General features: G+C 48.1%; 1 protein-coding gene and 1 long non-coding RNA gene across 3 annotated transcripts; both read right to left on the bottom strand.

Moving 5' to 3' along the window:
- Positions 1 to 860: 860 nt before the first annotated feature.
- On the bottom strand, positions 861 to 24,546 carry LOC111754124 (src substrate cortactin-like). Its single transcript, XM_063235167.1, has 9 exons — positions 24,523 to 24,546; positions 23,055 to 23,150; positions 22,188 to 22,384; positions 21,702 to 21,775; positions 19,593 to 19,722; positions 5,582 to 5,671; positions 4,030 to 4,211; positions 2,821 to 2,892; positions 861 to 1,211 (listed from the first exon to the last, which is right to left on the bottom strand). The coding sequence occupies exons 3-7, from the start codon at positions 22,272 to 22,274 to the stop codon at positions 4,080 to 4,082; spliced, it is 513 nt and encodes a 170-aa protein (XP_063091237.1). The 5' UTR covers positions 22,275 to 22,384; positions 23,055 to 23,150; positions 24,523 to 24,546; the 3' UTR covers positions 861 to 1,211; positions 2,821 to 2,892; positions 4,030 to 4,079.
- LOC134472813 (uncharacterized) lies at positions 9,983 to 19,582 on the bottom strand. Of its 2 annotated transcripts, none has more exons than XR_010042789.1 (3): positions 16,940 to 19,582; positions 15,850 to 15,960; positions 9,983 to 10,033 (listed from the first exon to the last, which is right to left on the bottom strand). It is a non-coding gene; the product is annotated as an uncharacterized LOC134472813 (long non-coding RNA). The 2 variants fall into 2 exon arrangements; XR_010042790.1 differs by lacking the exon at positions 9,983 to 10,033 and adding an exon at positions 12,968 to 12,990.
- Positions 24,547 to 25,688: the final 1,142 nt, after the last annotated feature.

Below are 25,688 nucleotides of genomic sequence, written 5' to 3'. Positions count from 1 at the left end.
CCAATCATGTGCACCAACAAGACTGGCCCTGGTGTCTCAGGAAGGACAGGTATTCCCCCTGCAAGTAGCAGGCAGTATGGACAGAGTGGCTTAAAGAGACCACCGTGGCACAACGGGAAGGAACACTTGCTTGTTCCCAGTCGTATTTTAGCCAACTCAATCACATTTTAATAACTAAACACGAGATTTTGGCAAAATGCACAACCCCGATGAGGGCGTCCTTCTGGCAGTCCACAGCAAGGTACCTGCCTCCCCCAACTGGGGGCCATCCAGCCACACATGTCACCCCCCCTGCATGAGCAGACAGCCATGGGAGCAGCCCTGGGTGGCACCCAGGCCCAACACTAGCTTTAAGCTCACCTCTAAGCCCAGGGCCCTTCACTGTGGGCCAGTGTGTAAGACAAGCAGTGAGGGAACAGTGGAAGGACGTGGTGACACCTAGCAGGGCAGGAGTCAGGGGTCAGGAGAGCCATGGAGATAGGGATAAGACAGGGGCACAGGAGAAAGCCTCGCACAACCTTGGGTCACATGGGATGAGATGTGGGGGTGTCCCACCTGACAGGGGAGCCAGCACCCCTCCAGGGGTTCCCACCAGTCTTACTCTTGACCCGGGTCTTCCCTCCACTTCCGAACACTGCTGCCCCACAGAGCTTATGTAGTCAGCCACTCCCAGAGCTGCAGACATGGACATCAGTCCTGGGAGACCCAACAGTCATGACAAACATACAGACAACATGCACTGCTGACCTCAGGAGAGCCACAGGTACCTGAAGTGGCTACACATGACAAGGCAATTTGGCAAAAAAAAAAAAAAAAAAAGAAAAAAGAAAAAAAAAGTTCAAAAACAATCAACAAAGTCCTCCTAGGGAACATGATTACAATTTATTAGCACATTCTGTGGCATCAACATTTTCAAAAGCATCAGTAGAAGTATTAAATATAAAATCAATATGTATATTTCCCTCCTCACCCTCAGAAAACAGAACAAAAAATACAAACCCAAAACCCCAAACCAGCAAAGGCATGATCTGAAGTGTGATTCTGTACAGGCCCGCAGGGCAGGCGGGCCGCCTACTGCCACATCTCCACATAGTTGGCCGGGAAGAGCCCGTACAGGCGCTTGCACACGCTGCGCTGCCAGCCTTCCTCATGCATCATTTCTATGTTGCTGATGATGTCATCAGGGTCAAAGGAGATTTCGTCACCACGCGCTGGGAAAAAAGCAAAGAGAGAGACACAAATGGAAAACATTTCCAGGGGGGCTGGGAGGAGCATGCAGCAAGAAGAAGAAGGCAGCCACAGCCCGCGTAAGGCTGGGACGCACAAATGTGAGCGGCGTCTTCCAAAAACACCCACGCTGGCCAGACACTGTTTTTGCGAAATGGCCAGGATGGGTGGGAACTCGCCTTCCTTCCCACCTTCACTGGGGGGAGCGAGGAAAGGGTGGCACCAGTCACAGGGCACAGGGGGACGAGGACATGTAGGAGGGGTGGTCAGGGTGGGTGGTTCTGAACACAGGAAGGGGTCTAGAAAGGAGCCCAGGTGACGGCTGGAATGCAGGTCACGGGATGAACTCAAACATACGTACAGATGCCAAAATATCAGAGAACCCATCGAAGAATAAATAGAAACATGTGTGCTGCTGGGCATGGTGGTGCACATCTGTAATCCTAGCAGTCGGGAGGCTTAGACAGGAGGATCACATGGCACAAGTTCAAGGGCTACATAGTGAGTTTAAAGCCAGCATCAACTACGAATAGAGACCCTGCCTCAAAAGAAAAAAAAGCAAGAGAAATGTATAGATAGGGGAATAAATAATAGCAGGTGCAGAAAGGCCACGCTCTGCCTTTGACCGCCCCCACTCAGCGGGGAGGAGGAACTGGGAAGCTACTGTCAGGGAAGGCCAAGTGAGGCTGAGAGAAGACAGGACCTGGGGGACTCACCATAGTGCCTCGCAGTCATCAACTGCTACTGGAGTGGTGTGGATTGGCAGGTGATAGTGACCAATGCCACAGAAATAACATACGGATAGGGCTGGGATTTATCTCAGTGGTATAAGCACCTGCTTGGCAAGTACAAGGTCAGGAGTTCGATCCTGGGTACCAAAAAAAAAAAAAAAAAGACAACTCAGCACAGGGAGGCACCGAATTGTATCTGTGGCCTTCCTACCATGCGAGCACCAACTCTGCTGGGCCCTGGCCAACTGTGGAAGGACACGGCCCAGGAACAGGGCCAAAAAGGACCAACGCCGAGGGGTGGGTCATGTGCACAAGTGACCTCCCAGAGGATGGACAGTGCTGGAAGTACTCACATGAGACCCTGGATGTCCTAGACATGCACAGTGCAGTTTTCGAGTTTTGTTTTTATATTTTTGAAATACTAGGGAGGGAATGGGGGCCACCTGCAGGCGTTTCACAGAGCTACATCCCCAACACTTCTATTTCTTTTGAGACAGGGTTTTGCTAATTCACCCAGACGGGGTTCAAATTTGCATTCCCCTGTTTTGGTCTCCCAAATAGCCAGGATTGCAGGTACGTGCCATCACATCAAATGGGGTTTTTAGGGGCAATGGGGACCTTGCAGCTCCCCGATGGTTCTGAGAATAAATGCAATTGAAGTGGTTAAGTGCATGTGTTTGTACATGAACACATGCAGAAAATTAGGACCAGGTTGAGACATGAGAATCCTTGTCACTGTTCTGGGAGTTTTTCTGTAACTGAAACTATTTCAAAATAGAAACTGCAACATCACTGGAAAAGTCAGATTCTTAGGGGCTGAGTTGGCAGGAACAAAGGGCAGGAAGTTGCTCAGGCGCCTCACCAGCCTGGTAGTCCTAGAGTGCGATGGCTGTGATGCCCAGGTCGTTCTCATACTCGTCATAGGTGTTCTCTTCTGAAAGGAAATGGGGACAGTTGAGCAGCAGCTGGTCCCCACCTGTACCTCCCCACTGTAACTGCTTTTCACACAATGATTCCCAAGATTTGAGGCAGGAGCACTTGCTAGGAAAAAATCTCAGTGAGTGAGCTCCACTCTGAGGGCAGCAGGAGAGAGGAAAGGAGGCACCTCCTGGAAACTCAAGAGAAGACTCCAGCTTTCAAGAGCAAGTCCATGGACTCCCAGCTCTGCCATCACCCAGGGAACATGGCTCTCCTGGTAAGTATCATGACCATTTTGAGAGTATAACTTTTAAAATGCAAAATATCTAGCATCATCAGGGAAGTGAATAAGAGAAGGGACAGGGCAATCAATGCCTTTGACGCTGTCAAGGTAAGAGGCCTCCCCCCCGTCACGTGTGTTCTCAGCCCAAGTGGCTCTTGCCCTCCATACTGACCACATTACCACATTGCTCCATGTGGGATAAGGGGTGTGCTGGACCTGGCGTACTACAGGAAACCTCAGTATTAAAGGACAATAAGCAAAACTGCAGTGTTCACCTAGATCAGGGGCAGAAAACCTTTTGGAGACCAACTAGCTACTCAAACTGTAACACAAAACCCACTTAGGTATCACAAAGTGATAATGCTGTAATTAAACCTGAATACCGAGGTTTTAGTTTACAAAAATAACCTAATTCAATGCTGGGTTTCTGGCGGGACTTGGATTGTGAGCCAACAGAGAGGGCTCTGCGCATACCCACTGCAGCAGGCATGCTATAGGTTCACCACACTGACCTAAGTGAAACACCTGCACCATCTTCAAGCTGCAGAAAGTGTCACCTTTAAGGTCATCCTGCAGCAGACAGGTGCTTGATGTCCAGAGGAAATGCCACAGTAACAGAAGCCCGTTTCCTGACTCCAGACCTGTCCCCACGTTCCCTGTATCCCAGAATGCCAGGGACCTTACCAGGACCACTGCTGCCACTGGAGACCACTGTGCCTAGGGCCATTCTAACAGGGAAACAAAGAGTTCGGGGGTGGGGGGTGTGAGCAGACAGGAACCCTGAACACATTCTTCATGGGGAATAATGCTGGGCGGGATCTCTCAGAGAGCCCCATTCCCAGGAAGGGCATGGGAGTGTGGGCACAGTACCTGCTTGGTAGTGGCCAGAGGCCTTGCTGGTGTCCTACATGGCTTCCGGATCATAGCCCAGGCTCTGCTAACTGCTGGCCTGTGGGAAGGTAGTTTGTGGCCTCTGCACTGTACACACGCTCGGGCTCACTTTCACTTGAAGGACCTCTGTGGCTCACCTCTGCGTTCAAGGAGGCTGCATCCTGAAAAGGAACAAATGGATATATCCTGTGGCCTGGGCTGGCACCTACAAAGTTTACAGCTACACTGTCAATGCCACCTAAGACACGGGGACTTATTTCCTAGCTTCGGCTGGGATTGAGGAAAAGGACACCAGTCAGGAAGGCATCAGTTCAAAGTCCTCACTGACCTCTCATCCACGGAGCCCCAGTCCTTACTACCCCCAACACTCCCAAATCCTGAAGGAATTGAAGTCCACTCTCCTCACCAGGAACCATACACTCCCCAAACTGCATCCCCAGGGCTCGAGTCATTCCATCCTGAGTTCAAATTAGCCTGTTTGTATTTTAGGTCTGAGGTTTCTGTCCTGTCCAGTGCTGCCTATCAGCACCAGCCAGCAGCTTCTTGTCTTCTAACCAAATCCTCCGCGCAGAGTGAGGCAAGCGAACCACCAAAAGAACCATGTTCAAAGACAAAGGTACTCAGAGAAAATACACACCTTATAATTTAAAACTGCGTGACTAAAAATTTTTTTAATTAAAAAAAAAAAAAACATATGACTTCTGAGCTCTAACAGGCATCCTGAAGCACACATTAACATTGGTTCCAATGTTTCTGACCAGGTGCCCTCTGTGGGTCACAAAAAACAAGGCAAGTGGTCAGGAATGGCACTTGCAGGATGCTGCTGGGAGGCCTGGCTTTCTCTGGATTTGGGAGCAAGATCAGGAATACCCAGGCCCGGCCCTGTGCATCTCCATAGCTTTTACGGGTCTGTAACCTCCCTGTGTCTTGAGTCCTCAGCAGTTGCAATTCACTGACACAAAGTGCTATTTAGATAAAAGAGTAAATGTGCAGCCCAGAGTGGCTATGGGGGAAACAGGAAACAGGACAAGGGCCACAGTGGAGGGGGAGCCAGGAGCCGTCAGGCAGTTTAGCATCTGAGGGACAAAGCAAGATGTGAGAGGCACCAATGTGGCACAGAAGGGAGGTGTCTGGGAACACACCATCAGAGCCACAGGAGTGACACTGGTGGTGGTGCCTCAGTGCCAAGGGAGGATGACGGTTGGTTCCCATAAAGAAGTGCAGCCAGCTCAACACACACAGGCTTGTGAAAGAAGACCAACAAAACCAATGTGACTGAGCATTTGGCATCCAGCGACTTACCCAGGGCTGTAGGGAGACAGTGACCCACTCCTCAGCTGGCAGTCTGACTGCAGGGAGGTGCAGAAAGGTAAGGAAGGGCAGCGGGGAGGATGCCTCACTCCAAGGATGCCATTCCTGAACCCTGCCACACCACAAGCCCAGTGTGGGCACAGAGCACAGCACGTCAAACATCCACACGGGCACTGCAAAAGGTTCAAGACTCCTTCAGGAACCAAACAAAAACACCCACCTCATAGATGGGGCTGGAAAGCTGCCTCTCCTCAGCTGGATGAGGAGTGGGGGACTCAGTGGATGTTTTCTTTTTGGCTTTGGCTTGTTCCTGCAATAGAAAAAGAGCAACCAGAAGGCCATGACCGTCTCGATGACATCAGCAACTCAGAAAAGGAAGGTACCTTAGCCTGAAGAATGGGCCTGATTCAACAGCAGACAGTATCACACATCCTAGAGAAGGAGCTGCTGTAGCAAAGGAAAGTCATGCAGTCAGCAGACCACCTTGAGAGGAAAGACCTCGGCGGCCTGCAGCACTTCGCGGTGCCACGCCTGGAAGATGCACTTCACCGGGCACTAGGCACAATTGCAGTGCTGGCGCTGGCCTATAGCTCATTGTGGAGTCCTCACTCACCGAGGTGATACAGATGATGAGTTGATACTGTAGTGGACTGAGGTTCTCAGGGACCATGACGTGAGGGGACTATATTATGAGTGGGAGGAAAGTGTGAATCTTTGGCCGTCATGGATACAATGCAGTAGACAAATAATGCCCCCTGCTCTGATTCCATGGTGGGCCCAATGTCATCACAAGGTCCTCATAAGACAAGGAGGAGTGTGACAGGCAGTCAAGGCATGTGAGGATGGAAGCAGAGGCTGGAGTCACACGAGCCAAGAAACGCAGGGGCCTCTAGAAGCCAGAAAAAGGATAGACACACAGAGCCTGCAAAGGAATGCAGCCCCTCTGACACCTCTGGGGATTCCTGAGTGCCACAAGTGAAGAATGTGTTGTTTCAAGCTCTGTGAGGGTGACCTGAAATGGCAGCCACAGGAAACACACTGATGGCCTGCATGCTCCAGGGAGGACTGCGGAAGACACACAGCCAGGGAACCGTAGAGGCATAATCTGAACCCCAGTTGCCCATGGCACACCTCCCCCATGGGACAAGGAAACACTGTCTCATTTTGTTGGAAAGCAAAGCAGGCCTGGTCCTTGACAGGTCTCTGCATCGCTGTGGACTAGCCTGACCTGCAAGCATTTGTCACCTGGAATCCTACACAGGTTCAAAACCCAAGGCCTGAGTCCCTGGCAGCCGTGAAGGGCAGAACTGGGCCCACCAGCCTCAGCACCAGGCTGCAGGGTAACTGGATCACTTCACAAACACAGCTGCAGGCCGAAGGGCCTACACTTCCAGCCCTTCCCAAACCCAGCTGGGTGAGAAGCCTCCTCAACAGCAGCCACCAGACAGTGTGGATTGACACATAGGCTTCTCCTGCCAGGACGCACTGTGCCAACCTGTCTGGGGTGCTCCTAAGTAACGGAGGGGCTCCACCTGAGACTCAGCACACTCCTGGGGAGGAGGGGGGCCTGTAAACAGAAAAGGACTCAGCAAGCAACCTGCAAAGAAAGGGGCTAAACAATAACTACCCTACTCGAATCTCTCCTCTCAAGCAAGCAGGTCAAACTGTTGTGTCCCAGATGACAGAGATTAAAATCCAGTCATGAAATAAGGAAGGCCCCAATTACGTGAAAAAAAAGACGAGACAGCAAGTAAAGAGTGCCTGTGTGCATTCAGGTGTTCTGTGACAAAGAACAACAAACAAACACCTTACTTTATAGAAACTATGAAGGAGCGGTCATTAGGTGTTTCTAGTCACTAAGAACAGGAAAACAGTGTTGTCACGAACCTCTGCTTCCCATCACGTGCCTGCCTGTACTAAGGCAAATCGGGTCTTGTTCATTAATGCCTCCGTTCCCAGCACCCCTGCCTCTGCACACCGACCTCCTCCCGCTGGGGATTCTTGGAACCCAAGCACTGCTGTAAGGAGAAAACATCCAGAACCTCACTTGGCCCAGCAGCTTCGTGTACATTATTTCAGCCTCAACTGCTCAACTACCCAAGAGAACCAGCCAGGCTGTCAGCCGTGGGTCCTGATGAGCAGGTGGCAGAGCAGAGCCAAAGCCCGCCAAAAAATCCTGGAAAGAGAGTCCTTGCACTCTGTCCAACCTCCACGGCCTCTGTAACCTCTTCTTCTAGTCAAAGTGTGCAGACCACAGGGAAAAGTGGCAGACCAGCCCCAGAGGTCAGGGCAGGCCACCTTGGCAGATGGGTTTGGCTGACCCCTGCCAGCCTGTGTGGCTGACTCTTTGAGTGGAAAACACTTTCTACTGAGAACTTCTGGGAATGCGGAGCAAAGTGGCAGCCACCGCAAGCACGAGCACCCCCTTGGCCACGCATGCTCACGCGCTGGGCCAGCTTCTCTGTCTCCACCTCCAGCTTCCTTCGAGCCTCCTCCTGCTCCTGCCTTTCCTTGGCCATCCACTGTGCTCTCTCCGCTTCCACCTGTCCTCCTGCTCTCTCTCCTTAGTGAGATTTTCAAAGTTCGCGCTCATTTTGCTGGCTTTGCTGGCTCGCTGTAGAGGAAGGAAAGAGGGCATCTGCCTCACAGCACCTCGGAACACTTCCCTGGGCTGAAAGCCCAAGCAGGGTAACCTTCTGCAGCAACAGTTGGCCCCACCAAGAGCTCACACTTCTCCCACCCCACTGTGCTCAGCCTGCCAACTGGGCCAGCTCTCTACACTGTATGTAGCAGCACTTGTGTCTGAACCTTGGCTTCCCAGGTATTCTTTTCTGAGATGATGGGAAGTAAACTCCAGAGCTCTGAGCTACATCCTCAGTCATTTTTATTTGCTTTGTTGAGACAGTCTCATTAAGTAGCCTAAACTGGCCTCAAACTTTTGATCCTCCTGCTTCAGGCTTCCCAGTAGCTAGGATTACTGGTGTGAACCAGCACAGCCCCGCTGGAATACTTTTATATAGCGCATCATCACATTATTTGCCACCACATGCTGAAAAAACAAAGAAGCAGGCATCCTTACTAAAAGATGCAAGTCTATTGTTGTTAAAGAACTTTTAAAAAAATATTGATTTTCAGCAGATTCTGACCTTTACATATGCATTTTGGGTGTTTCGTGTGGCAAAAATGGGAAAGTCATAAAGCACTCCTGTGCATCTCAGAGAACAGCCTCTCTGCACTAGCTAAATGGTTTTCTTATGGAACATAATTTTCCCTAAGATAACAAGTGCCAGACAAACTCTGGTTATGCAGATTTGGGGATCTGGCAGACACTTCCTCCAAAGTAAATGAATCAAATCATTCTGTCAGCAAAACTTATAGCAGTATTTGTTACCCACAGGAAAATTAATGCTTTCAAGCAGAACTAAAGAGTTCTAGAAAATCAGTAGCTGCCAGAGTGAGCATTGTCACTTAAAGACTGCACCAGGGAGATGGAGAACAAATGTGATTTTCTTCAATAGTATAATGAAAGGGATCAATCGCAGGACAACAAGGATAATCTGTAGGTCTACTATTTTCTTAATGGCTGAAGCATGATGTTGTCACTCTGGGGAAGCTTCCCAGGATGCAGAACTAGCCTTTAAGGAAAGATGGCCCACACGCGCCAGGCAAAATACAGAACACCATAGTGACCCCAAGGTCACCAAGGGCCCTCCCTTCCCACCTGCTGGTCCACCTGTGTCCAGTTTGCCTTAACTGTAGAAGCAATCTGGCCACTGCCACAGACAAAATGTGGGAGCAGATATGAGACCCCAATCCACCATCCTCTAGTAATGGGATTTAGAAAAACATAAAATGATGTCATTCCCCTAAATTTTCTTATTCTGGAACTCACAGTAACTTTTTTAAAAGCAAACTTAATAAGCAGACTTACAATAGTTTTATTTTTACATGAATTGAAAGCTTTCCTCCATTTTAATTTAGAATACATACCAATAAACACATCCAGCTCCATGGAGGCTCTCTGTGGTCCTCAATGACTTTCAAAGTGCCAAGGTGGTCTGGGACCACAGAATCGGGAAGTGATCCAAGGCACCTGCAGCGGAGCTACAGTAACTCTGAGCTCCACTCCCCTCCTTCTTCTCCTCTCCCCGCCCCCTCACCCCACTGAGACTTGAGCCCAGGGCTCTTTCATTGTGTAATGTTTCTTGTGACAGTTCTCACTGAGTTGCCAAGACAGCACTTGAACTTGCAATTCTCCTGCCTCAGGCTCTCAGAGTGCTGGGGTTCTGGGCACACGCCACCTACTGGCAGGTATTTCCTCTGAAGTGAACAAAAGTGGGCCTCTGCTTCCCAGTTTTAAGTGGACCTCCATTCACAGGGACTCTGGTGTAGGCTCTGTTGTAAGAGATACTTTCCGAAGCAAAGAGGGGTTAACTGTGTCTCCAGGGTCCCTGCAATGTAGGGGGCAGGGTTATGGGGGCAGTCACACATGTCCCTCTGCTCCTGGCTGTTTCTCCAACCTTGCTTTTCCTCCTGGGATTTTCCCTAGACTTTCCTCCAGAGAAGACCAAATAGCGCTTTGGCTGTGTGGGTGACACTCACCAGCTTGAACAGGGACAGTCTTCTAGTAGGCAGACGATACCTGTGCCACACCTTCAAAGGTCGACGCACTCTGCAGAGAAGGAAAAAGAAATCAGAAGTGTGCTCCTCTGCCCCTCCCTACCTGCGGAAATGCTACAGCCTCCCCAGATCCCTCAACAGACCAGGCAGCCTAAGTTCTGCCCCTGTGTTCTGCAGATTCACGGAGGTACAGCCACACACACTGCTGACCATTAGTCAGTGTCACAGCCATCTGCTCAGGGACAAGCCACCTCTGTGCTGCTCAAGCCTGATCAAGCCTGCCCCCGCCCTGCCTACAAGCCTCTGCTGTGTGGGGACAGGTCCTCAGGACACACAGGCCTGCCTGGCCAGATGTTCCACGTGGCTCTGTAATTGGGATGCCACCACTTTATTTCAACTGGGCTCTCAGCTACACCCCAGGGAAACCGCTGTGACATCAGGCCCTAAACCGCAGGACCTAGCACAGGCTGGTGGGGTTCTTAGAAACTAATGACCTTCCCCAGTTCCTTTGAGAGCTGCACCACTGCTGATGGGAGCACCGTGCTCCAGCTCAGGATGCTCACTGCTTCCCCACATGGCACACTAGAGTGCAGCCCAAAGAGGCAGCCCCTCGAGGTAGCAAAACCACACTTCCCTGCGGCACAGGCACAGATGGCTCCAGCTGCCCAAAGGAGACCAGAAAGGAATCTGGCTCACATCCACCCTCCCCTGTGCCTATCCTTTCACAGGGGAGCCAAAAAGCCCACCCCAAAGGACTCCCGCCTTGGCCAGAGCAGTCACCTGTCCTCCTAGCCGCCATGCCCAACAGACCTAGCTGTATAGCTCTTAAGGGCCTTTGGCCTAGACTTATCTCTGCTGAGTCTAAGCTTTGGCTACTCAGCTTTCCTGACTAAACCTTTCCCTTTTCCCAAACCTACTGACCTTGGACAGTCTGCCACCTTTTCTAGAACAATCCCTGCCCAGCTGTCCAGGTGACTCCTGCCTGCCCTGTAGCCTCAGGGTAGCAGTGAGATCACTGCCCTGGTTCCTGCCCTCTGCTTTGGGAGGGTGGCTCCAGTCCTCTCATCCCACTTCCTGCAGCGGAGGCCTCTGGCTTGCTGCTCAGACAGGGGCCATCTCTCTGTCCACATCCACTCCCCATCCACATCACCTCCCACACCATCCCTGTGCTCAGCCTTCCTCACAGTGACTCCGTCACCAAGACCCACCTCTGCTCTGCATGCTGGAAAGGGAAGCCAGTCTATACGTGGGACGCAGGCATCCTCCCACTGAGCTACACTCCAGCCTGTGACTGCCTACAGACCACAGCCTCTCGCACTTGCCACCTTCCTACCCATATAAACCTTGCTCCATCCTCCTTGTCCTGTCTGGCCTGGCTCCAAGATTCACAAGAGCAACTACTCTTGCCCTTGATCCCCTCATGCCTATTACAGCCAACCTTGTCCAAGACTGGACAGGCTGGGCATTTCCAAAACAGAAGGTCACTGGCCTCACATTGATCTCCATCACCACAGAGACAACTGCAGACTCGAGTCCTCAGCGACCCATCATATTTTTAGGACGGCCTCATAGCAAAGCCTGGGCCCTGGCCAGTGGCCTCACTTAGAAAGCACCAGGCTCCATGACAGCACAACAGTTCCAAGGGGGAATCATGATGCCTCACGCATAGGGTTACAAGAGGCAATGCCAGCCTCGCATGCTTACTTCCACGGCGTTTACAAGCCCAGCAGTCATTGGTTACCACTGGCATCAACCACAGACAAGAGACAGAAACTTCCTCAACTCCCAACCGCAAAGCCACAACTTCTGACTCTCTCACTCATTAGCTCCTTCCGTCCTCCTAAACCAGGGGCCCCAGCCACCAGATACTTCCTGGAGTTCCCTGCTGCCACCTCGAGGGGCCTCCTTGCCCAGCATCCTCTGACCTGACACTTCCATCAGACAGGCGCAGCCCTAAACTGGACGAACTTCAGGCATCACAAGCACTTACCACACATGCTCATCCAAATTCTCCAGCTCCACAGTCACCCCACTGGCCACTTGGCTCCTCCCTCCTCCTGGGCCCTTGAAGACAAACCCCAGCCCAGCCACTTGCCACCTTTACATCTACAACATCAGATGCATGTCCCCTTGCAATTCCAGCCTAAGACAATACCTTGTTCAGGCCTCTGGGGCCACCTCTTCACAGCAACCTTAGACCATCTCCCACGATGCAGACAGGGGCTACTCAGGGCAGATGCCACTCTTGTCCTCTGCCTGCTAAGCCCATCCAGGGCTCCAGAGTCCCTTGAACAACTTGAGGATCTCACATGGTTTGTGCGGCTCCCTTCTCCAGCCCTGCAGTGATCCCTCAATCCCCCACACCGAAACATATGCTGTGCCCTCTGCTCTGCACTCTCTTAGCCCTGACTTTCCTAACAAACTCTTCCCAGCTCTTCAGAACTGGGCTGTGACTAGTCCTTTCCCCAGACCCCTCGGCCTGTGCGGTGTGCCCCAGGTTTCTCCCATGGACCCTGGTGACATGGGGAAGTGCCCGAGGAGAGGCTGTGAAGTCAGCCACAAGCTGTATAGGAACAGAGCTCTAAGGCTCCACCATGCCACCCACCACTACAGCCAAGGGCAGGATGACCCTACAAATGGTCTCACATTAACTCAATTCCCAGTCTGATTTACCATTCATAATCAAAGCTCAAACAGCAGTATGATCCAGTGACAGCTCCCTCACTGCCATGCTATGGCCAAGCACTCAAGACTGGATAGTTCAGACCTCGACTGGGAGCCAGTCCACTGCTGCCGTAGTGACATATGCCAGCTGAGTGGGTAGATGGCCAGAACCACGAGCACAGTGCCTACCTGATGGTAGCTACAATCAGCAACTGACACAGAGTGGGGGCTGCAGGAATCCCTGGGCCTGCGGGCAGAAAGTTCCACACCTGGAGCTGGACAGCCTTACTTTATCCATCTGATCTTTCTGCACCCTGTACTTGCCGATGAATCCTTTGGAATAGTCTGGAGGTGACAAAACACAAGATTTACTCTGAGGCAGAGAACAGGCCCGGTCCGAGATGATCGCAGGTGCATGCAGATAGGGCTCAAACAGCCCAAGAAAATGCACCCTGGCAGAAAGAACCAAGAACCGCCACAACACAGGCTTTCCGGGCCAGGCAAGTTGCGTCTGACCACAATGTCCAGTGCACAGGCAGGGAGCAGGATAGGCGTGGGCATGCTTCTAGCATTCTCCTGGGGAAAGGGCAGAGGCGGGCAGCAGGCTGGCAAGAAATAAGCCAAGAAGGGGGCACAAGGACAGGCCTTTGCGATGGGCCACTTCACTAGCACAGTTTTGCACACCAGCCACGGGGCTTATGCTCATCTGTTTCCTATTCGCCCACTCTACCCAACACTAAATAGAGGCTCAGTCACAGTTTGTTTTCTTGCTTTTTAAAACAAAGAAAATACTCCATGTGGACATTCTACCAGCCAAATATGTGTGCTGCAGCAACACACATCCACATGAAAGTCACTGTGATGCAGTCTCAATGCCGCTGAGACTCGACGGCTCTCTCCATGCAGTCTGTAGGGTCAGGCCCAGTGCGTTCACCACCCTACACCGGAGCACTGCGCAGGTCCTATTACTGTGCTCAAAGCCCGCACTCTGCCCTTCACTGCTGGATATCATCGTTCAGCCAGTGATGGGTCCAGGTTCTAGTAACCAAGGCCTCTGTTGGAGAACTTTGATGGGAAGTGTGACTGTTCTAAGGAATATGCGTCAACTATCTGGAATTCCAGTGTGTGGCCCCAGAAAGGTTACTTCCCAGCTGTGTGTACACACTGTGTGGCTACATGTGAAGATCCTACACATGGGTGGTGTCACAGGCAAAAAAATCAGAACAAACAAAATTACCCACCCCTGTCTGAAAAACACCACTGCCACAATGAAACACAGAAATCACACAGAACACGCATTTCTCAGCCCTCACTGCTACGAACCCTCTGATGGGAGGGTCAGAGGTGCTGGAACTAAAACCTCTCTTTCCTAACTTCAGAGGCCTGACAGGATGACCCAAGAAATCGTGGTCAAAAGCAAGCAAACATGCAGAAGGTTGTTAGAAGACCACCCCAGAAACCAGATAAAGAAGTCAGAGTTCATAACCTGTGAACTATAATTTCTACCCCAACTTTCCTCTGAAAGGTCAGAAGGGGGAAAAAAGAGAATGGGATAAAAGGGAACTTAGTTTCAATGGGTTGAGGATGCCCAATGGTCTGACAGCTGGTGAGCAGGAGAGCCTGCTAGAGCACCGAGGTGAACTCTGAAGCCTGTGCTGGAAGTGGCTGCACCGCAAGGGAGTGTGGGAAGAGGCAGGAGGTGGGGACTGTGCCTTGGTGGGATTCGTGCTTGGCCAGTCTTTCCTTGTAATCAGGAGTCCCACAGTGGAGGAGTCCTGCCGCTCGAACTGAACACCAAATTTGCCCCCGAAACCAGTCTGATAATGTGGAAATCCACATGTGATAAAGAGGGCTGCCTTTACCTATGCTCACCCAGTAAAGGACCACTCCTCTTGTGCCCAGAGTGTTTCTATATTATGATAAACAATTCCTTTGTATCTGGTCCAGGCTAGCCTACCTGTCACAATACAACTCAGGGCATGTAGCCAAGTATGTAACATTTTGTTACTTGCTTTGTATTGCCCACTTTTAAATTGTATACTATGCTCTCTGTAAACTCAGGAGTGTTGCTTTTGTGGAATTATCCTGCACCAGTCCCCTGGTATCAAGATCCAACAGTCTGCCAGCACGAAGATGAAATGCTGCCTTCTTAAAGAATCAATGAATGAATGCATGAATAAATGGGAAGGGAGTACAGCTCTGTAGTAGAGTGCTTGCCTAGAGTGTGCAAGGCTGTGGGGAGTACTGCTGGTAAAAACACACACACAAAAAAAAAAAAAAACAAAAAAAAAACAAAAACACTTTCACAGTCTGGCAGGCACCACAGTCAAGCACATCCAGGGCAACGTGGCTTCCTCCCCAGAAGGCTGCTGCACATCAGGCTCAGCTAATGTATTGTAGCCACATACTGCCCATCTCGAACAATTCTCTATGCCACACAGGAACGCATTCTTCAAATAAGCTCTCCTAAGAACAAAATGAATACTAATAACAACAGCAGCAGGAGGAGCCAGGCACCATGGTGGGCATATGGGCACACTATCTGCTCTGCTTCCCACACAGCCCCATGAGTGAGGGATTACCATGACTCCCATTTCACTTGGCATAGAAATTCCAAGTCAGCTAGGATGTCAAAAAGTCGGAACACAGACTGAGGCCTGTCCACATCCAGGCCTCTGCCTGCCATGAAACAAAATGAAGGAAGGGGCTAATGGCTCTGATCCAAAGGGAATCAGAACAGGCTCAAGCTTGAGCCTGCCAGAACATCTGGACCCAGCCTGCAGCCCTGAAAAGGAGGGCTCCACAGGAAGAACTCTGAGCAGCACTTGCCACAGTGATATATAGGAAGGGAATGGGTGGGAGTGGTCCCCATTGGCACATTCTTAGGCAATAAATCTAAGGGTGTCCTATGCCCAGGGCACTTAAAGAAGGACCCCAGTCCATCTGGTAAGTAGACAGCAACACAGGGATCTCTAAGCCCATGTGAGAAAGGCCTTTCTTTACATGCTACTACCCCCCTTTCTCACCCAGCTGGCTCAGCCTCTCAGAGCACCCCAGGGGAAGAGGCCTCGGCTCTTCTCTAGACATCCCTCCCAGCACACTGCTACGAGTGACCCAAAGGACACACATAGCACCAGCACCATCTGGGGTGGAAGGCACTGTGCTCAGCAGAACTCGGGGTCACTTCTTGTGCCCATCACTCACCTGGTCAACTCTGTCCATCTGGACACCAAACTTGCCTCCAAAACCCCGGACCGAGTCGACTTGAGAGCAGTGCTTAGCAAGTTTCAACTGATATTCATGGCCAACAGCTGACTGGAAGAGAGTCCAAAAATAAAATATCACAGACTCACGCCTAGCACAACATTAACAACCCAGGTGCAGGCATTTCCTCCATGCACCCATGGCCAGAATCCCGGGAGAAACTGCAGCCTGAGCCATTGAGTCTCTGGTGCAGGGCTCCTCCAATGCAGCTGCAGGGCTCTCACACCACAACGCCTGACCTAGAGTGGAGCTTTGGATGCAACAGGGCATGGAAAAAAGAGATAATGGCAGCTGACCACACAATTCCTAAGAGCCATTTACATGGACATTGCTGGCAATACATTTACTCTCTTGAAAAAAGGCTTTTTCATACTGTAAGAACTACAAATCAGGACAAAAAATATTTATTTTGTCAATACACTAAAGCATAGAAAGGTCTATTTTAGTAATAACACAGACTCAGAATCAACACCGATGTATGCATACAGTGTAGACAGGGTACCAGCTGCTGTCACCCAAACTGGCTCATTCCAGAGTCGCAATCACCAACACTGTCAGCCCCCATCATACAGGGAGCACAGGTTCAGGAATCTTCTGTATGTTACATGTCTACCAGGTAGTAAAGTAAGGAAGCAGAGTCTGGGGTTTTGGCATGCTTCACCTTGAGGTCTGCAAACCCCAGCCTCAAGAGCAGCCCTCTCCAGCAATGACATTCTTCGGAACCCAGCTGTGTCTCTTCACCAGCACAGTGTCTCTGGTTGTGTCTATGATTCTTCTACCCAGTGCAGCCACCTTGATAGATCGTGTGACCACAATGCTGCCTTGGGCCCAACGGTTCCCGATGTTGAGCACAGTTAAGACCCAGGCTTCCAGAGCTAATCCCACAGTACATAATTCCCCAGGACCCCTCCATGGGTGCTAAGGACAGGCAACACAGTGACAGGTGTGGGAAGGACACGCACACATCCAAACACATATGCCCACGCCCCATTGGTACACATCCTGACCTTAACCACCTATGCCAGTTTACCTGGTAGATGCTGGGTCTGGCCACTTGGGCAGTGTTCAGCACATCAGTGAGGCTCGGCAGGTGGCCAATCTTAAGTTATTTTTCTTGTTGCTGAGATAAAATACCTGACACCCAAAGTTAAAGGAAGAAAGCTCACACATTGTAGAGGTTTCAGTCCATAGCTGGTTCCGAGACAGGGTTGTGCATGGCACAGGGGCAAAAGTTCAGAGCAGCAGAAGATAGCAACAGCAAGCAAGCAGCCTTAATAGCATCTTTCTGACCATTTTACACTCTAGGCTGCTAGGATTAGGGCGCTGTCAAACCAACCAGTATCACACAGCCTTAAACCCAGCATCACACATTCTAGATACAGTCACTTCCAAAACAAACCCTGTGATTGCATGAGGCTCTGGGGGGACATCTCGACATAAACCGTAACATACCCCATGCATGACCTCTAGGATCTCAACCAGAAAATGTCAGTGAGGGAGTGGCGAGAGGCCACTGTGACAAAGGGATTCTTCAGCATAACTTCATGTAACTCAGAAAGTTACATGAAAATGACTCTAAAAAGACAGTCAGGATCACCATGTTTGGCAACAGCTACAGCTTTCTGACTAAAACAGACATGCTCCTAAAGCATCTTTAATCTTCTACTGGCACAATCACACTTGCTATTACACAGTTGTACTAGTGGAGCACCACCCTGAAGGCTGAGGTATAAGAAGCAGCAGAGACCACAGAAACAGGAAGCCAGAAGAAGTTGGCCATGTGCTCAGACAATGGCACAACTAGAGCCCCGACAGCTCCTGTGCTTCCTCAAAATATGATTCTGGCAGTGCCTGTCACTAGTTCCTCAATTCTTTGCACAAGGAAGGACCTCACTACTATTTATGCAGGTTCTAGACAGGGCAAGTTACAAAGAGTTTAAGCACTTATTCCCAGGTTAACTGTCAGTTCTTTCTGAAAATAGGCTGGTCTCATGGTGCTCACATGAGATGAAAGCTGAATATTCTTAGACATGTAAGCCCAGAGAACAGTAGCACTAAGAAGCAGCAGAGGCAACAACCCTCTCCAGGTCCACTGTTGCAGGATTATCATCAGCCCCTCTCAGAAGTGAGTGATTCTTTGAGCCAGTAAGGACCTGCATGTATGTGTGTCAGCCACAAAGCATGATTCTGCACACTCACCACATGTCCCTGAGCACCCTGCACAACACCAAGCCACCCACAGATGAGAATGATGAGTGTTGGCCCTGAAAAGCCAGGCCAGAGAAGAGTCTCACTGCAAACCACAGCACAACGTGGCAGCAACAACTGAAGGGGAAGCCAAGGCCAGCATGAAGGAGAAGCGGGGTCTCAGGGTGGGAAAGTTAGGCAGAAGGAAGAGATGGGCTCTTTAGGAAAGTTTCTCGGCTAGAAAAAGCCCAAGTTGGAGGCTCAAGGATAAGCAGGATCCAGGCCAACAAAAGACACAGCCCAAGAAACAGCAGAGAAATCATTTTAAATCAGACTTGTGCTGTATAAACCGGGATCATTTTCCTTAACCCTAACTTGGGGCCCGATATAGTCAGCCTCTTTTTGCACTAACACCCCATGACCTCCAGTGAGCACAAGCCTAGCCACCTACTTGATGGAAGGTTCTGTCTGCCACTTTGCTCTGCTGCTCTGAAAGGCTACCAGACTCGTATCCAGAGCCCCAGGGAGATTCTTTTGCACACACTATCTATTTCACCATTAGGACATCTCTGTGGAACAAGCACAAGTGACACAGCAAATGTCCATGTCTCTTTCCTGCAGATGGCACCTAGTCAGCCTCCAGCTTCAGATGTTTAATTCGATGCATGCAACAGGAGGAGAGGTATGGAATTACCCACCAGAATCTAATGCCAGCTGATCCTTTCACCTCTGTCCACAGTGCGGGCAACACATCAGTCCGGTCTGAACAACACCAAGTTGCTCAGACCTGAAAATTCACTGCTGCAAGGGTGTCTGCAGAAGTCTGCCCTGCTTTACGGCAGACATGCAAACAAGACAGACGTGCTGCTATCTGCACTGTTTATTCTCCAGGGAGAAACCAGCCAGCTGTCTCGAGCCAACACTCGCCTGCTCTTAGGTGGAACAATGTTCAGTGCCATAAAGGTGGCTGTGCTCATCAGCAGCTGCCATGAGCATCTGCTCGGTGTTGGCAGCCTGGTCCCATCACTGACTGCTCACAGAAGCCACCTGGTTGGTGCTGATGCTACATGCAGAGGTCAGTAAAGCCACATGGGACGTCAGCTACATGCTAGCACAATTTCCAGGAATGATGTGATGAGGGGCCCACAGGTATGGTTACTCTACGGAATGGTACAACTTGGGCCATAAGCTGGAAACACAGGTAGGGCTGACTAGGACATCTGCAGCTCAGTTGTTTCTGGACTTTGTCCCATTTACAAAGTCCAGCTAATCTCCCCTTAGGGTCTCTCTACCATTCGCCAGCACCTCTGGGAACTTCCAAAAGCCAGAGAGTTTAGTGAGTGGGGTCAGTTGACAGAGACCCACTGTGAACAGATCTCACCCCTGACAAACCACCTTGACACATTTAATCTAAGGAAAAACGTAAGGACTACATGGCCCACCACAAGCAGCCCACACAGCCAGGGACCCAGCACAGACAGCCGTCGCCCACTTACTTTGTCCATGCTGTACTGTTCCACGCAGAATTTCCCTCCATAGCCATGGGAGGCTTTTGGTCCTGTTTGAAGTTCCTTCTCCTTGAGAGTGTGATGTTCTTGAAAGACGTTTTCTCTTATCTTGTATATGCTTGAGAAGAAAGGTAAGAGCAGAAAGAAAAAAACTCTGAAATGGATGTGCATCCTTGTTTTGCAATAGGATAAATAAAGACAGGCAACATCACCTCTGCAAACTTGAAAGCTTTCTTTTTTTGGTGCTGATCAACTGCCTACCTTCTATGTATGTTCCTGACTATCCTGAAGCTGGGGCACCCACTTCAGCGGTTCTTGCGCGGAAATGGATGGAAGGAGGAACGCTGTACCAAATGCACACCATGGTCTCATCCAACTCCACCCCAAAGGTACCCAGCTAAAACTTGAACTTCATTTCATTTGGAGAAAGGCCGCTAATTTTAGTAGACAAATGGGTTAGGAACACAAGTCCTACAAACACCATCAGGAGGCAGAAGGGGGGATAAAGTCAAGGTCCCTTCCTCCAGATCTCCAAGGCCACCAAGGATACCTATGACAGTCTGTCTTTATTTGAGGTACTCAAGCATTGTATACCTGTCAAGACAGACATTCAGAATTTATCACCTAAGAGCCACTTTTTATTTTAAATACAGAAAGGCAGGAGGCACATCACAAGATTTAGTCAAAATCTGGCAAGCCAGGAAAGAGCTGTCACCATGAGAACCCAGAGCAGCACAACAGCTACCTGGGCATAGAGCCCTTCTGCCCAGAAGACACAAGGCCCACACCATCAACACAAAGACAATCATCACAAGAATGTGGCTAAAATACATACCAGGCCTGGAAACTAACTGACCCTCCATGAACAAGAGAAGAAGAGCCTCTCCAGAACTCTGGGAAGAGCCGCAGGGTGCCAAAAATGATCCCATCCCCACACTTTCCTCATGGAACCTTAATTCATCCAGATGCTGCAATCCCAGACAGTCCATACTCCCTGCCCAACAGGCTGAGGCCACCAAGAACAGAAGAGGTCCAGATGACCTAACCAACTTGGGGCAGGTGTTCCTGCCAGGACCATTTCATCCCCTCTCCTAGCTTTCTGACTTCTCAACTCAGTTCTGTGGGAAACGTGGGCTGGGCAAGCCCAGGAGGGACCAACACTTAAGACTAAATTTGAGTCCAGCCTAAGCAACATGGTAAGAATTTGTTTCATTAAAAAAATACAAAAAATAAAAGGTGATATTCTAAAATGTCACCATGTAGACTCTGTTGTTCCAGGTGATTTACTGTATCCTCCTCTACCAGATACTGTGGCCAAGTAAGACAGGAACATTCCCCATGTTTCAAAGCAGGTCACCAGGTCAGCAGTGCTGCCTTTACAATACAGGACAGGGACAACCAATCCTGACCAGTGTGGCCTAAAACCAACCTCTGCGCATGATTTTAAAGGCCCTTTTATCATCGCTTCTTGAGAGAAAACAAGCTGCCCAGAGCTGGCATTTCAGATAGTGCCAGATCAGAAATGATGATACAGCTCGCTGTATCCTATTCTAGGCTTTTCTCAAAGCCTGGAATTCAGTTCAAACACCCCAGTGACTAAATCCTGCAAAGCACCATAATTTTCAGACAATAATAAAAAGGAGGAAAAAATAGTAATAATAATAATCAAAGGAAGGAGGGTGTTTAAGATCTAAAGTATCCAATGACATCTCACAGTTGAGAAGCCTCCTATTTAGAGAAAGAACTTAGGCAACCGTGGGCCCTGATGAAAATCACCAGATGCAGAAGCAGGAGTCCCAGAACTGTAAGTGAGGAAACTTGTCTATTGTGGACATTTTAACTTGGTGGCCAATTACACGTGTAAGCACATATACATAAAAGCATGCATTAAATCTAGGTGCCACGACTTATATTCATTCATCTGCTGTATGAACACCAGGTCAATACCATAAGCAAAAGCAACTCTGACGCCTGATTGGCCCCTTCAGCTGTCAGCAGTAGATGTCCCTGCTGGGGCCTGTTCCCATCCTGCGGAAGACCCACTAGTTGAGTGTGCGGAGGGGCCCCCATTCGCGACAGCATTGCAGAGGCTCTTACTTGATGTGTTCCTGGTGCCTGGACCCTTGCAGGGTTTTGGAGCCCCATCTCTGTTCCTTTTTGCTCACATCATTCTGGAACGAAAAACAACTAGTAAACCCCACACCCACACACCCACGACTGTGAACACAAACACACAAATAAACAAAACACAGGAAAATCGCTTTCAAAGAAACGCAAAGCACAGGCCCCCCCCTTCACAGGTAGAAAAAGGATCTTTTTCTACTGTGAACTTTTTGATAAGCTACAAAGTGTCCCCTCTTATTTTTCCACAGTCATTGCATTCAAAGGCCTGTTTTCTACTTGTCTGCCTTTTTTCATGTCTGATGGGACAAGATTCCTTTTTTAAGGCTCTCCTACCTTGACTACATTCAAATCTTTGTTACATTGTGAATATTTTTTCAGATCTAATGAAATGATAAATGTTTTGGAAGACATTTCTATATTCTTCATGCTCATAACAATTTTCTCCATAATACCTCTTACTTTAATTAAGGAAGCATAAATCAGATTGCAAAGTATTTCCATTTGATTCCCTTTATGTTGTTTTTGTCTTGAAGAAATACTACTCATGCTCCAGTTTTGGACTTCCTTGTTGATGTTTTCAGGAGGGTAAACGTATCCTGGTTCAAAACCTTCTTTGTTTCCTTTCTTTTTCTCTAGCTCATCAAGTAGGCAGACAACTTGTAAAAAAGAATAAAATGAAAAATTCCCAGTTATTCTTTCTAAAATGCTATAGAAAGAAATTTCCAGACAGGGTAATGCACGCCTGTAATTCCAGCACTCAGAGGCTAAGGTAGAAGGATCACTGTGAGTTCAAGACAAGCTTGACCTACACAGTGAGTTCAAGGCCAGCCTGGACTACGTGACAAGACCCCATCTCAAAAAATAAATAAAGGTTGGAGATACAGTTCAGTGGCATAAGTGCCTGCCTGGAAAATGCAAGGTCCTGAGTTTGATACCTGATAACTAAAACAAAACAAAATAAAGTCACATCAAAAAGAATAAAATACTTAAGAATTAACCAAGGAATTGGAAAACTTCTGTAACAAAAACTTTGCTGAAAAAATTAAAAATGACACAAAAAAACCTGAGATGACAACCTATGCTTGTGGATAAATCTTAATGTTGCTTAAATGTCTGTACTACCCAAGGTGATCTACAGATACAATTCAATCCTGTCAAAATTTCAATAGCATTTTTGCAGAAATAGAAAATGCAACCTTGAAATTCATATGGAACCACAAAGGACCGCAAAGACCCAAAACAATCTAGATAAAGAACAAAGCTAAAGGTCTCATACTTTAGACTTTTGGGCTCCAAAAATTTCTATTTGATATTTCTCATACTTACCTGTATAACTGCAACATAGATTCTCTTTTTCTACCTTCCATAGCTCTTGTCCTTGCTCTACTTTGAAGGTCACATCTGTTTTGGTAACTGGATGCTCTGCTTACAGAAAAACAACACAGATGTGGGGACAAAGTGTGGGCAAACAAGTATCTGACAACTCAGGTCTGCCTTCTTGAGGCTCAAAGCTTTTAAAGGGTCACAAATAGACTAGAACAGAAAAGGACCATCTCCATTTGGAAGGCAGAAGCATAAAAAGACTACTTTGTTGGGTGCTGGGGATTTAGCTAAGTGGCATAAGCACCAGTCTGGCAAGCACAAGATCATGAGTTCAATTCTTGGCACCAAAAAAAAAAAAAAAGAAAAAAAGAAAGAAAGCAAAAAGGAAACAGACCATGAAAACAAGAATAGAGTGAGTTCCCTGCCTTTTGAACCATCTGCTTGTTATAGAAAAGGCTTTTGGGGCCAGGGATCTAGCATGCCTTGCAAGCGTGTGGTCATGAGTTTGATACCTGCTACCGATTAAAAAAATTTTTCTAGAAAAGGCTTTTGGAGGAATAATGACCTTTAAACAAACCAAGTAAATTCATGTTCTGAAAGCACCAACTTGTCCACTTGTGACTCTTTTACAATCATAAAATTGCACAGGATGTTCTGTCTTCAGGAGATATGTACATTTCTGCCCCATTGATCTATTACAATTTATTGTTAGCTTGTGATCTAGTGATTTCTTTTATCCCAGAAATTTATCCTAAAGAAATAAAAATGGATGAATATGTACAAAGATCAAAAGCCTGGGCTACTGAGCCAGACGGTAGGGGTACAAATTCTGTTATTCCTCTAACAGTGTGATCCTGAGAAAGTTGAGTACTCTGTACCTGTTTTATCTGCAAAATGGTGACAATAATGGTACACACCATAGGATTTGAGAATTAAATACCTTTCAGTAAAACTGGTTATTATTTTTAAAAAAGAGATAAGTAATGTTTTTACAAAACTGCTTATAATATGAAAACATTTATAATTTAAAAGTCCATTAATAGCCTATTAATTTTTCAAAAAACATGATTTAGTCAAAGAGTACTAAGAAATCATTGAAAATGGTACCACAGACCTATAATAGCAATAGTTTCTATTATTAGCATATTATAATCTGAATATAAACTTTAAATCTCTTTTCAAAAAATAATCCCTTGGGCTGGAGTCAATAGCTCAGTATAGAGCACTTGTCTACCATGTGTAAGGCCCTAGATCCTGAGTTAAATCCCCAGAACTGGAAAAAAGTCTTTAAGATTTTACTGAAATAGTCATATGTAGTAGTTTGGAAAAGTTGTGAAGATCATTTTTTTTTTAAAAAAAGGATGCCATACAAGGATACAAGGATGTTACAAAAACAGGTTCCACTCATATTCTGGGGTTTAAAAAAAAGGACATTAAAATATACGTAACAACCAAATATGGTGGTGCACACCTATAATCCCGGAAAGGATGAAGCAGGAGTACAGTCAGTTTGAGGCCAGCCTGAACTACATAACAGTAGCCTAGCCACCCACTCTGCAAAAAAAAAAAAAAAAAAAAAAAAAAAAAAAATTACTTCAAAAAAAGTCCACAAGGCCTGATACCAGCTTATTCCCCATTTGTGCCTTTATCTCAGTCTTCCAGTTGTTCCGCACTGTCCACTCTGATCAGCTCTCCATTTTCTTTGCTGTTACTCCACACATCAGCCTTTTATACTCAGACTTGTGTATGTCCCCCAAGGTATGCCAGACACTAAATGGCTTACCATCTAAATTCCTTTACATCTCTGCTTACACTGCCTCATATGAAATAATTCTCCCCAATCCATCAAAACTTCAGTCTAGTTTTACTTTTCTCCAGAGTACTCATTATCAAGTAATAGATTATATTTGTTTATTCGATTTTTAATCTCTTTCCAGGAAAAGCAAGGACTGTGCTCTGCTCATTGAGGCATACCAGGCACCACAACAGTCCTTGGTCTATACAGCAAGTATCTGCTGAATGGATTAATGGATGAACTGCTTTTATTGTTGGTTCACTTCTTTCTAGAGTAAACAACTTTGGCTCAACTCAATGGGAAAACAAGAAAAATGCTAATCTGGGAAATGAAAAATACTTAGGCCTGATTTATCCAGCAACATGCTGTAACATTCTCTAGGTACTCAGTTACTAGCTCAGTGCTAGTTTTTTTCCTCCCTATAAGGAAGCAGCAGAATCAGAAAACCTCAAAAATTCCTTCTACCGCTACCAGATCACAATTCTGTAAATAACGTCTGCATTTAGGTAAAGGGAGAGAAAGTATCAGGAATCAGTACATTTCTAAAAGCCAAGTGTGACAACTGAAACATACGGAACCAGCCTGATCTTAAAAGAACCAATGGGACATGAAGAGCATGTACTGGTGTTAATATGGTATTTGTGAGAGTCCAGGTGAGAGGGAGAGAGATTAGGGAAGGTGAATTTCTTCCATAGTAGATTTTAATTCTTCATTATCATCATACTCATTCTCCACTTAGATTCCTTTCCCTGTGGAGCCTGACCATAGTGATCCACATCCTCCAGTCTTCTGAATTCTCACCTCTCCAAACTTCTGTGACAATGCCTCCTTGAACCTGGGAT

Source organism: Cavia porcellus, unplaced genomic scaffold (assembly GCF_034190915.1).
Source record: "Cavia porcellus strain 051 isolate PalLab524CR breed Dunkin Hartley unplaced genomic scaffold, mCavPor4.1 scaffold_25, whole genome shotgun sequence".
NCBI lineage: Eukaryota > Metazoa > Chordata > Mammalia > Rodentia > Caviidae > Cavia > Cavia porcellus.
Note: the sequence above shows the minus strand (reverse complement) of the source record. Positions and strands in the feature narration are given on the sequence as shown.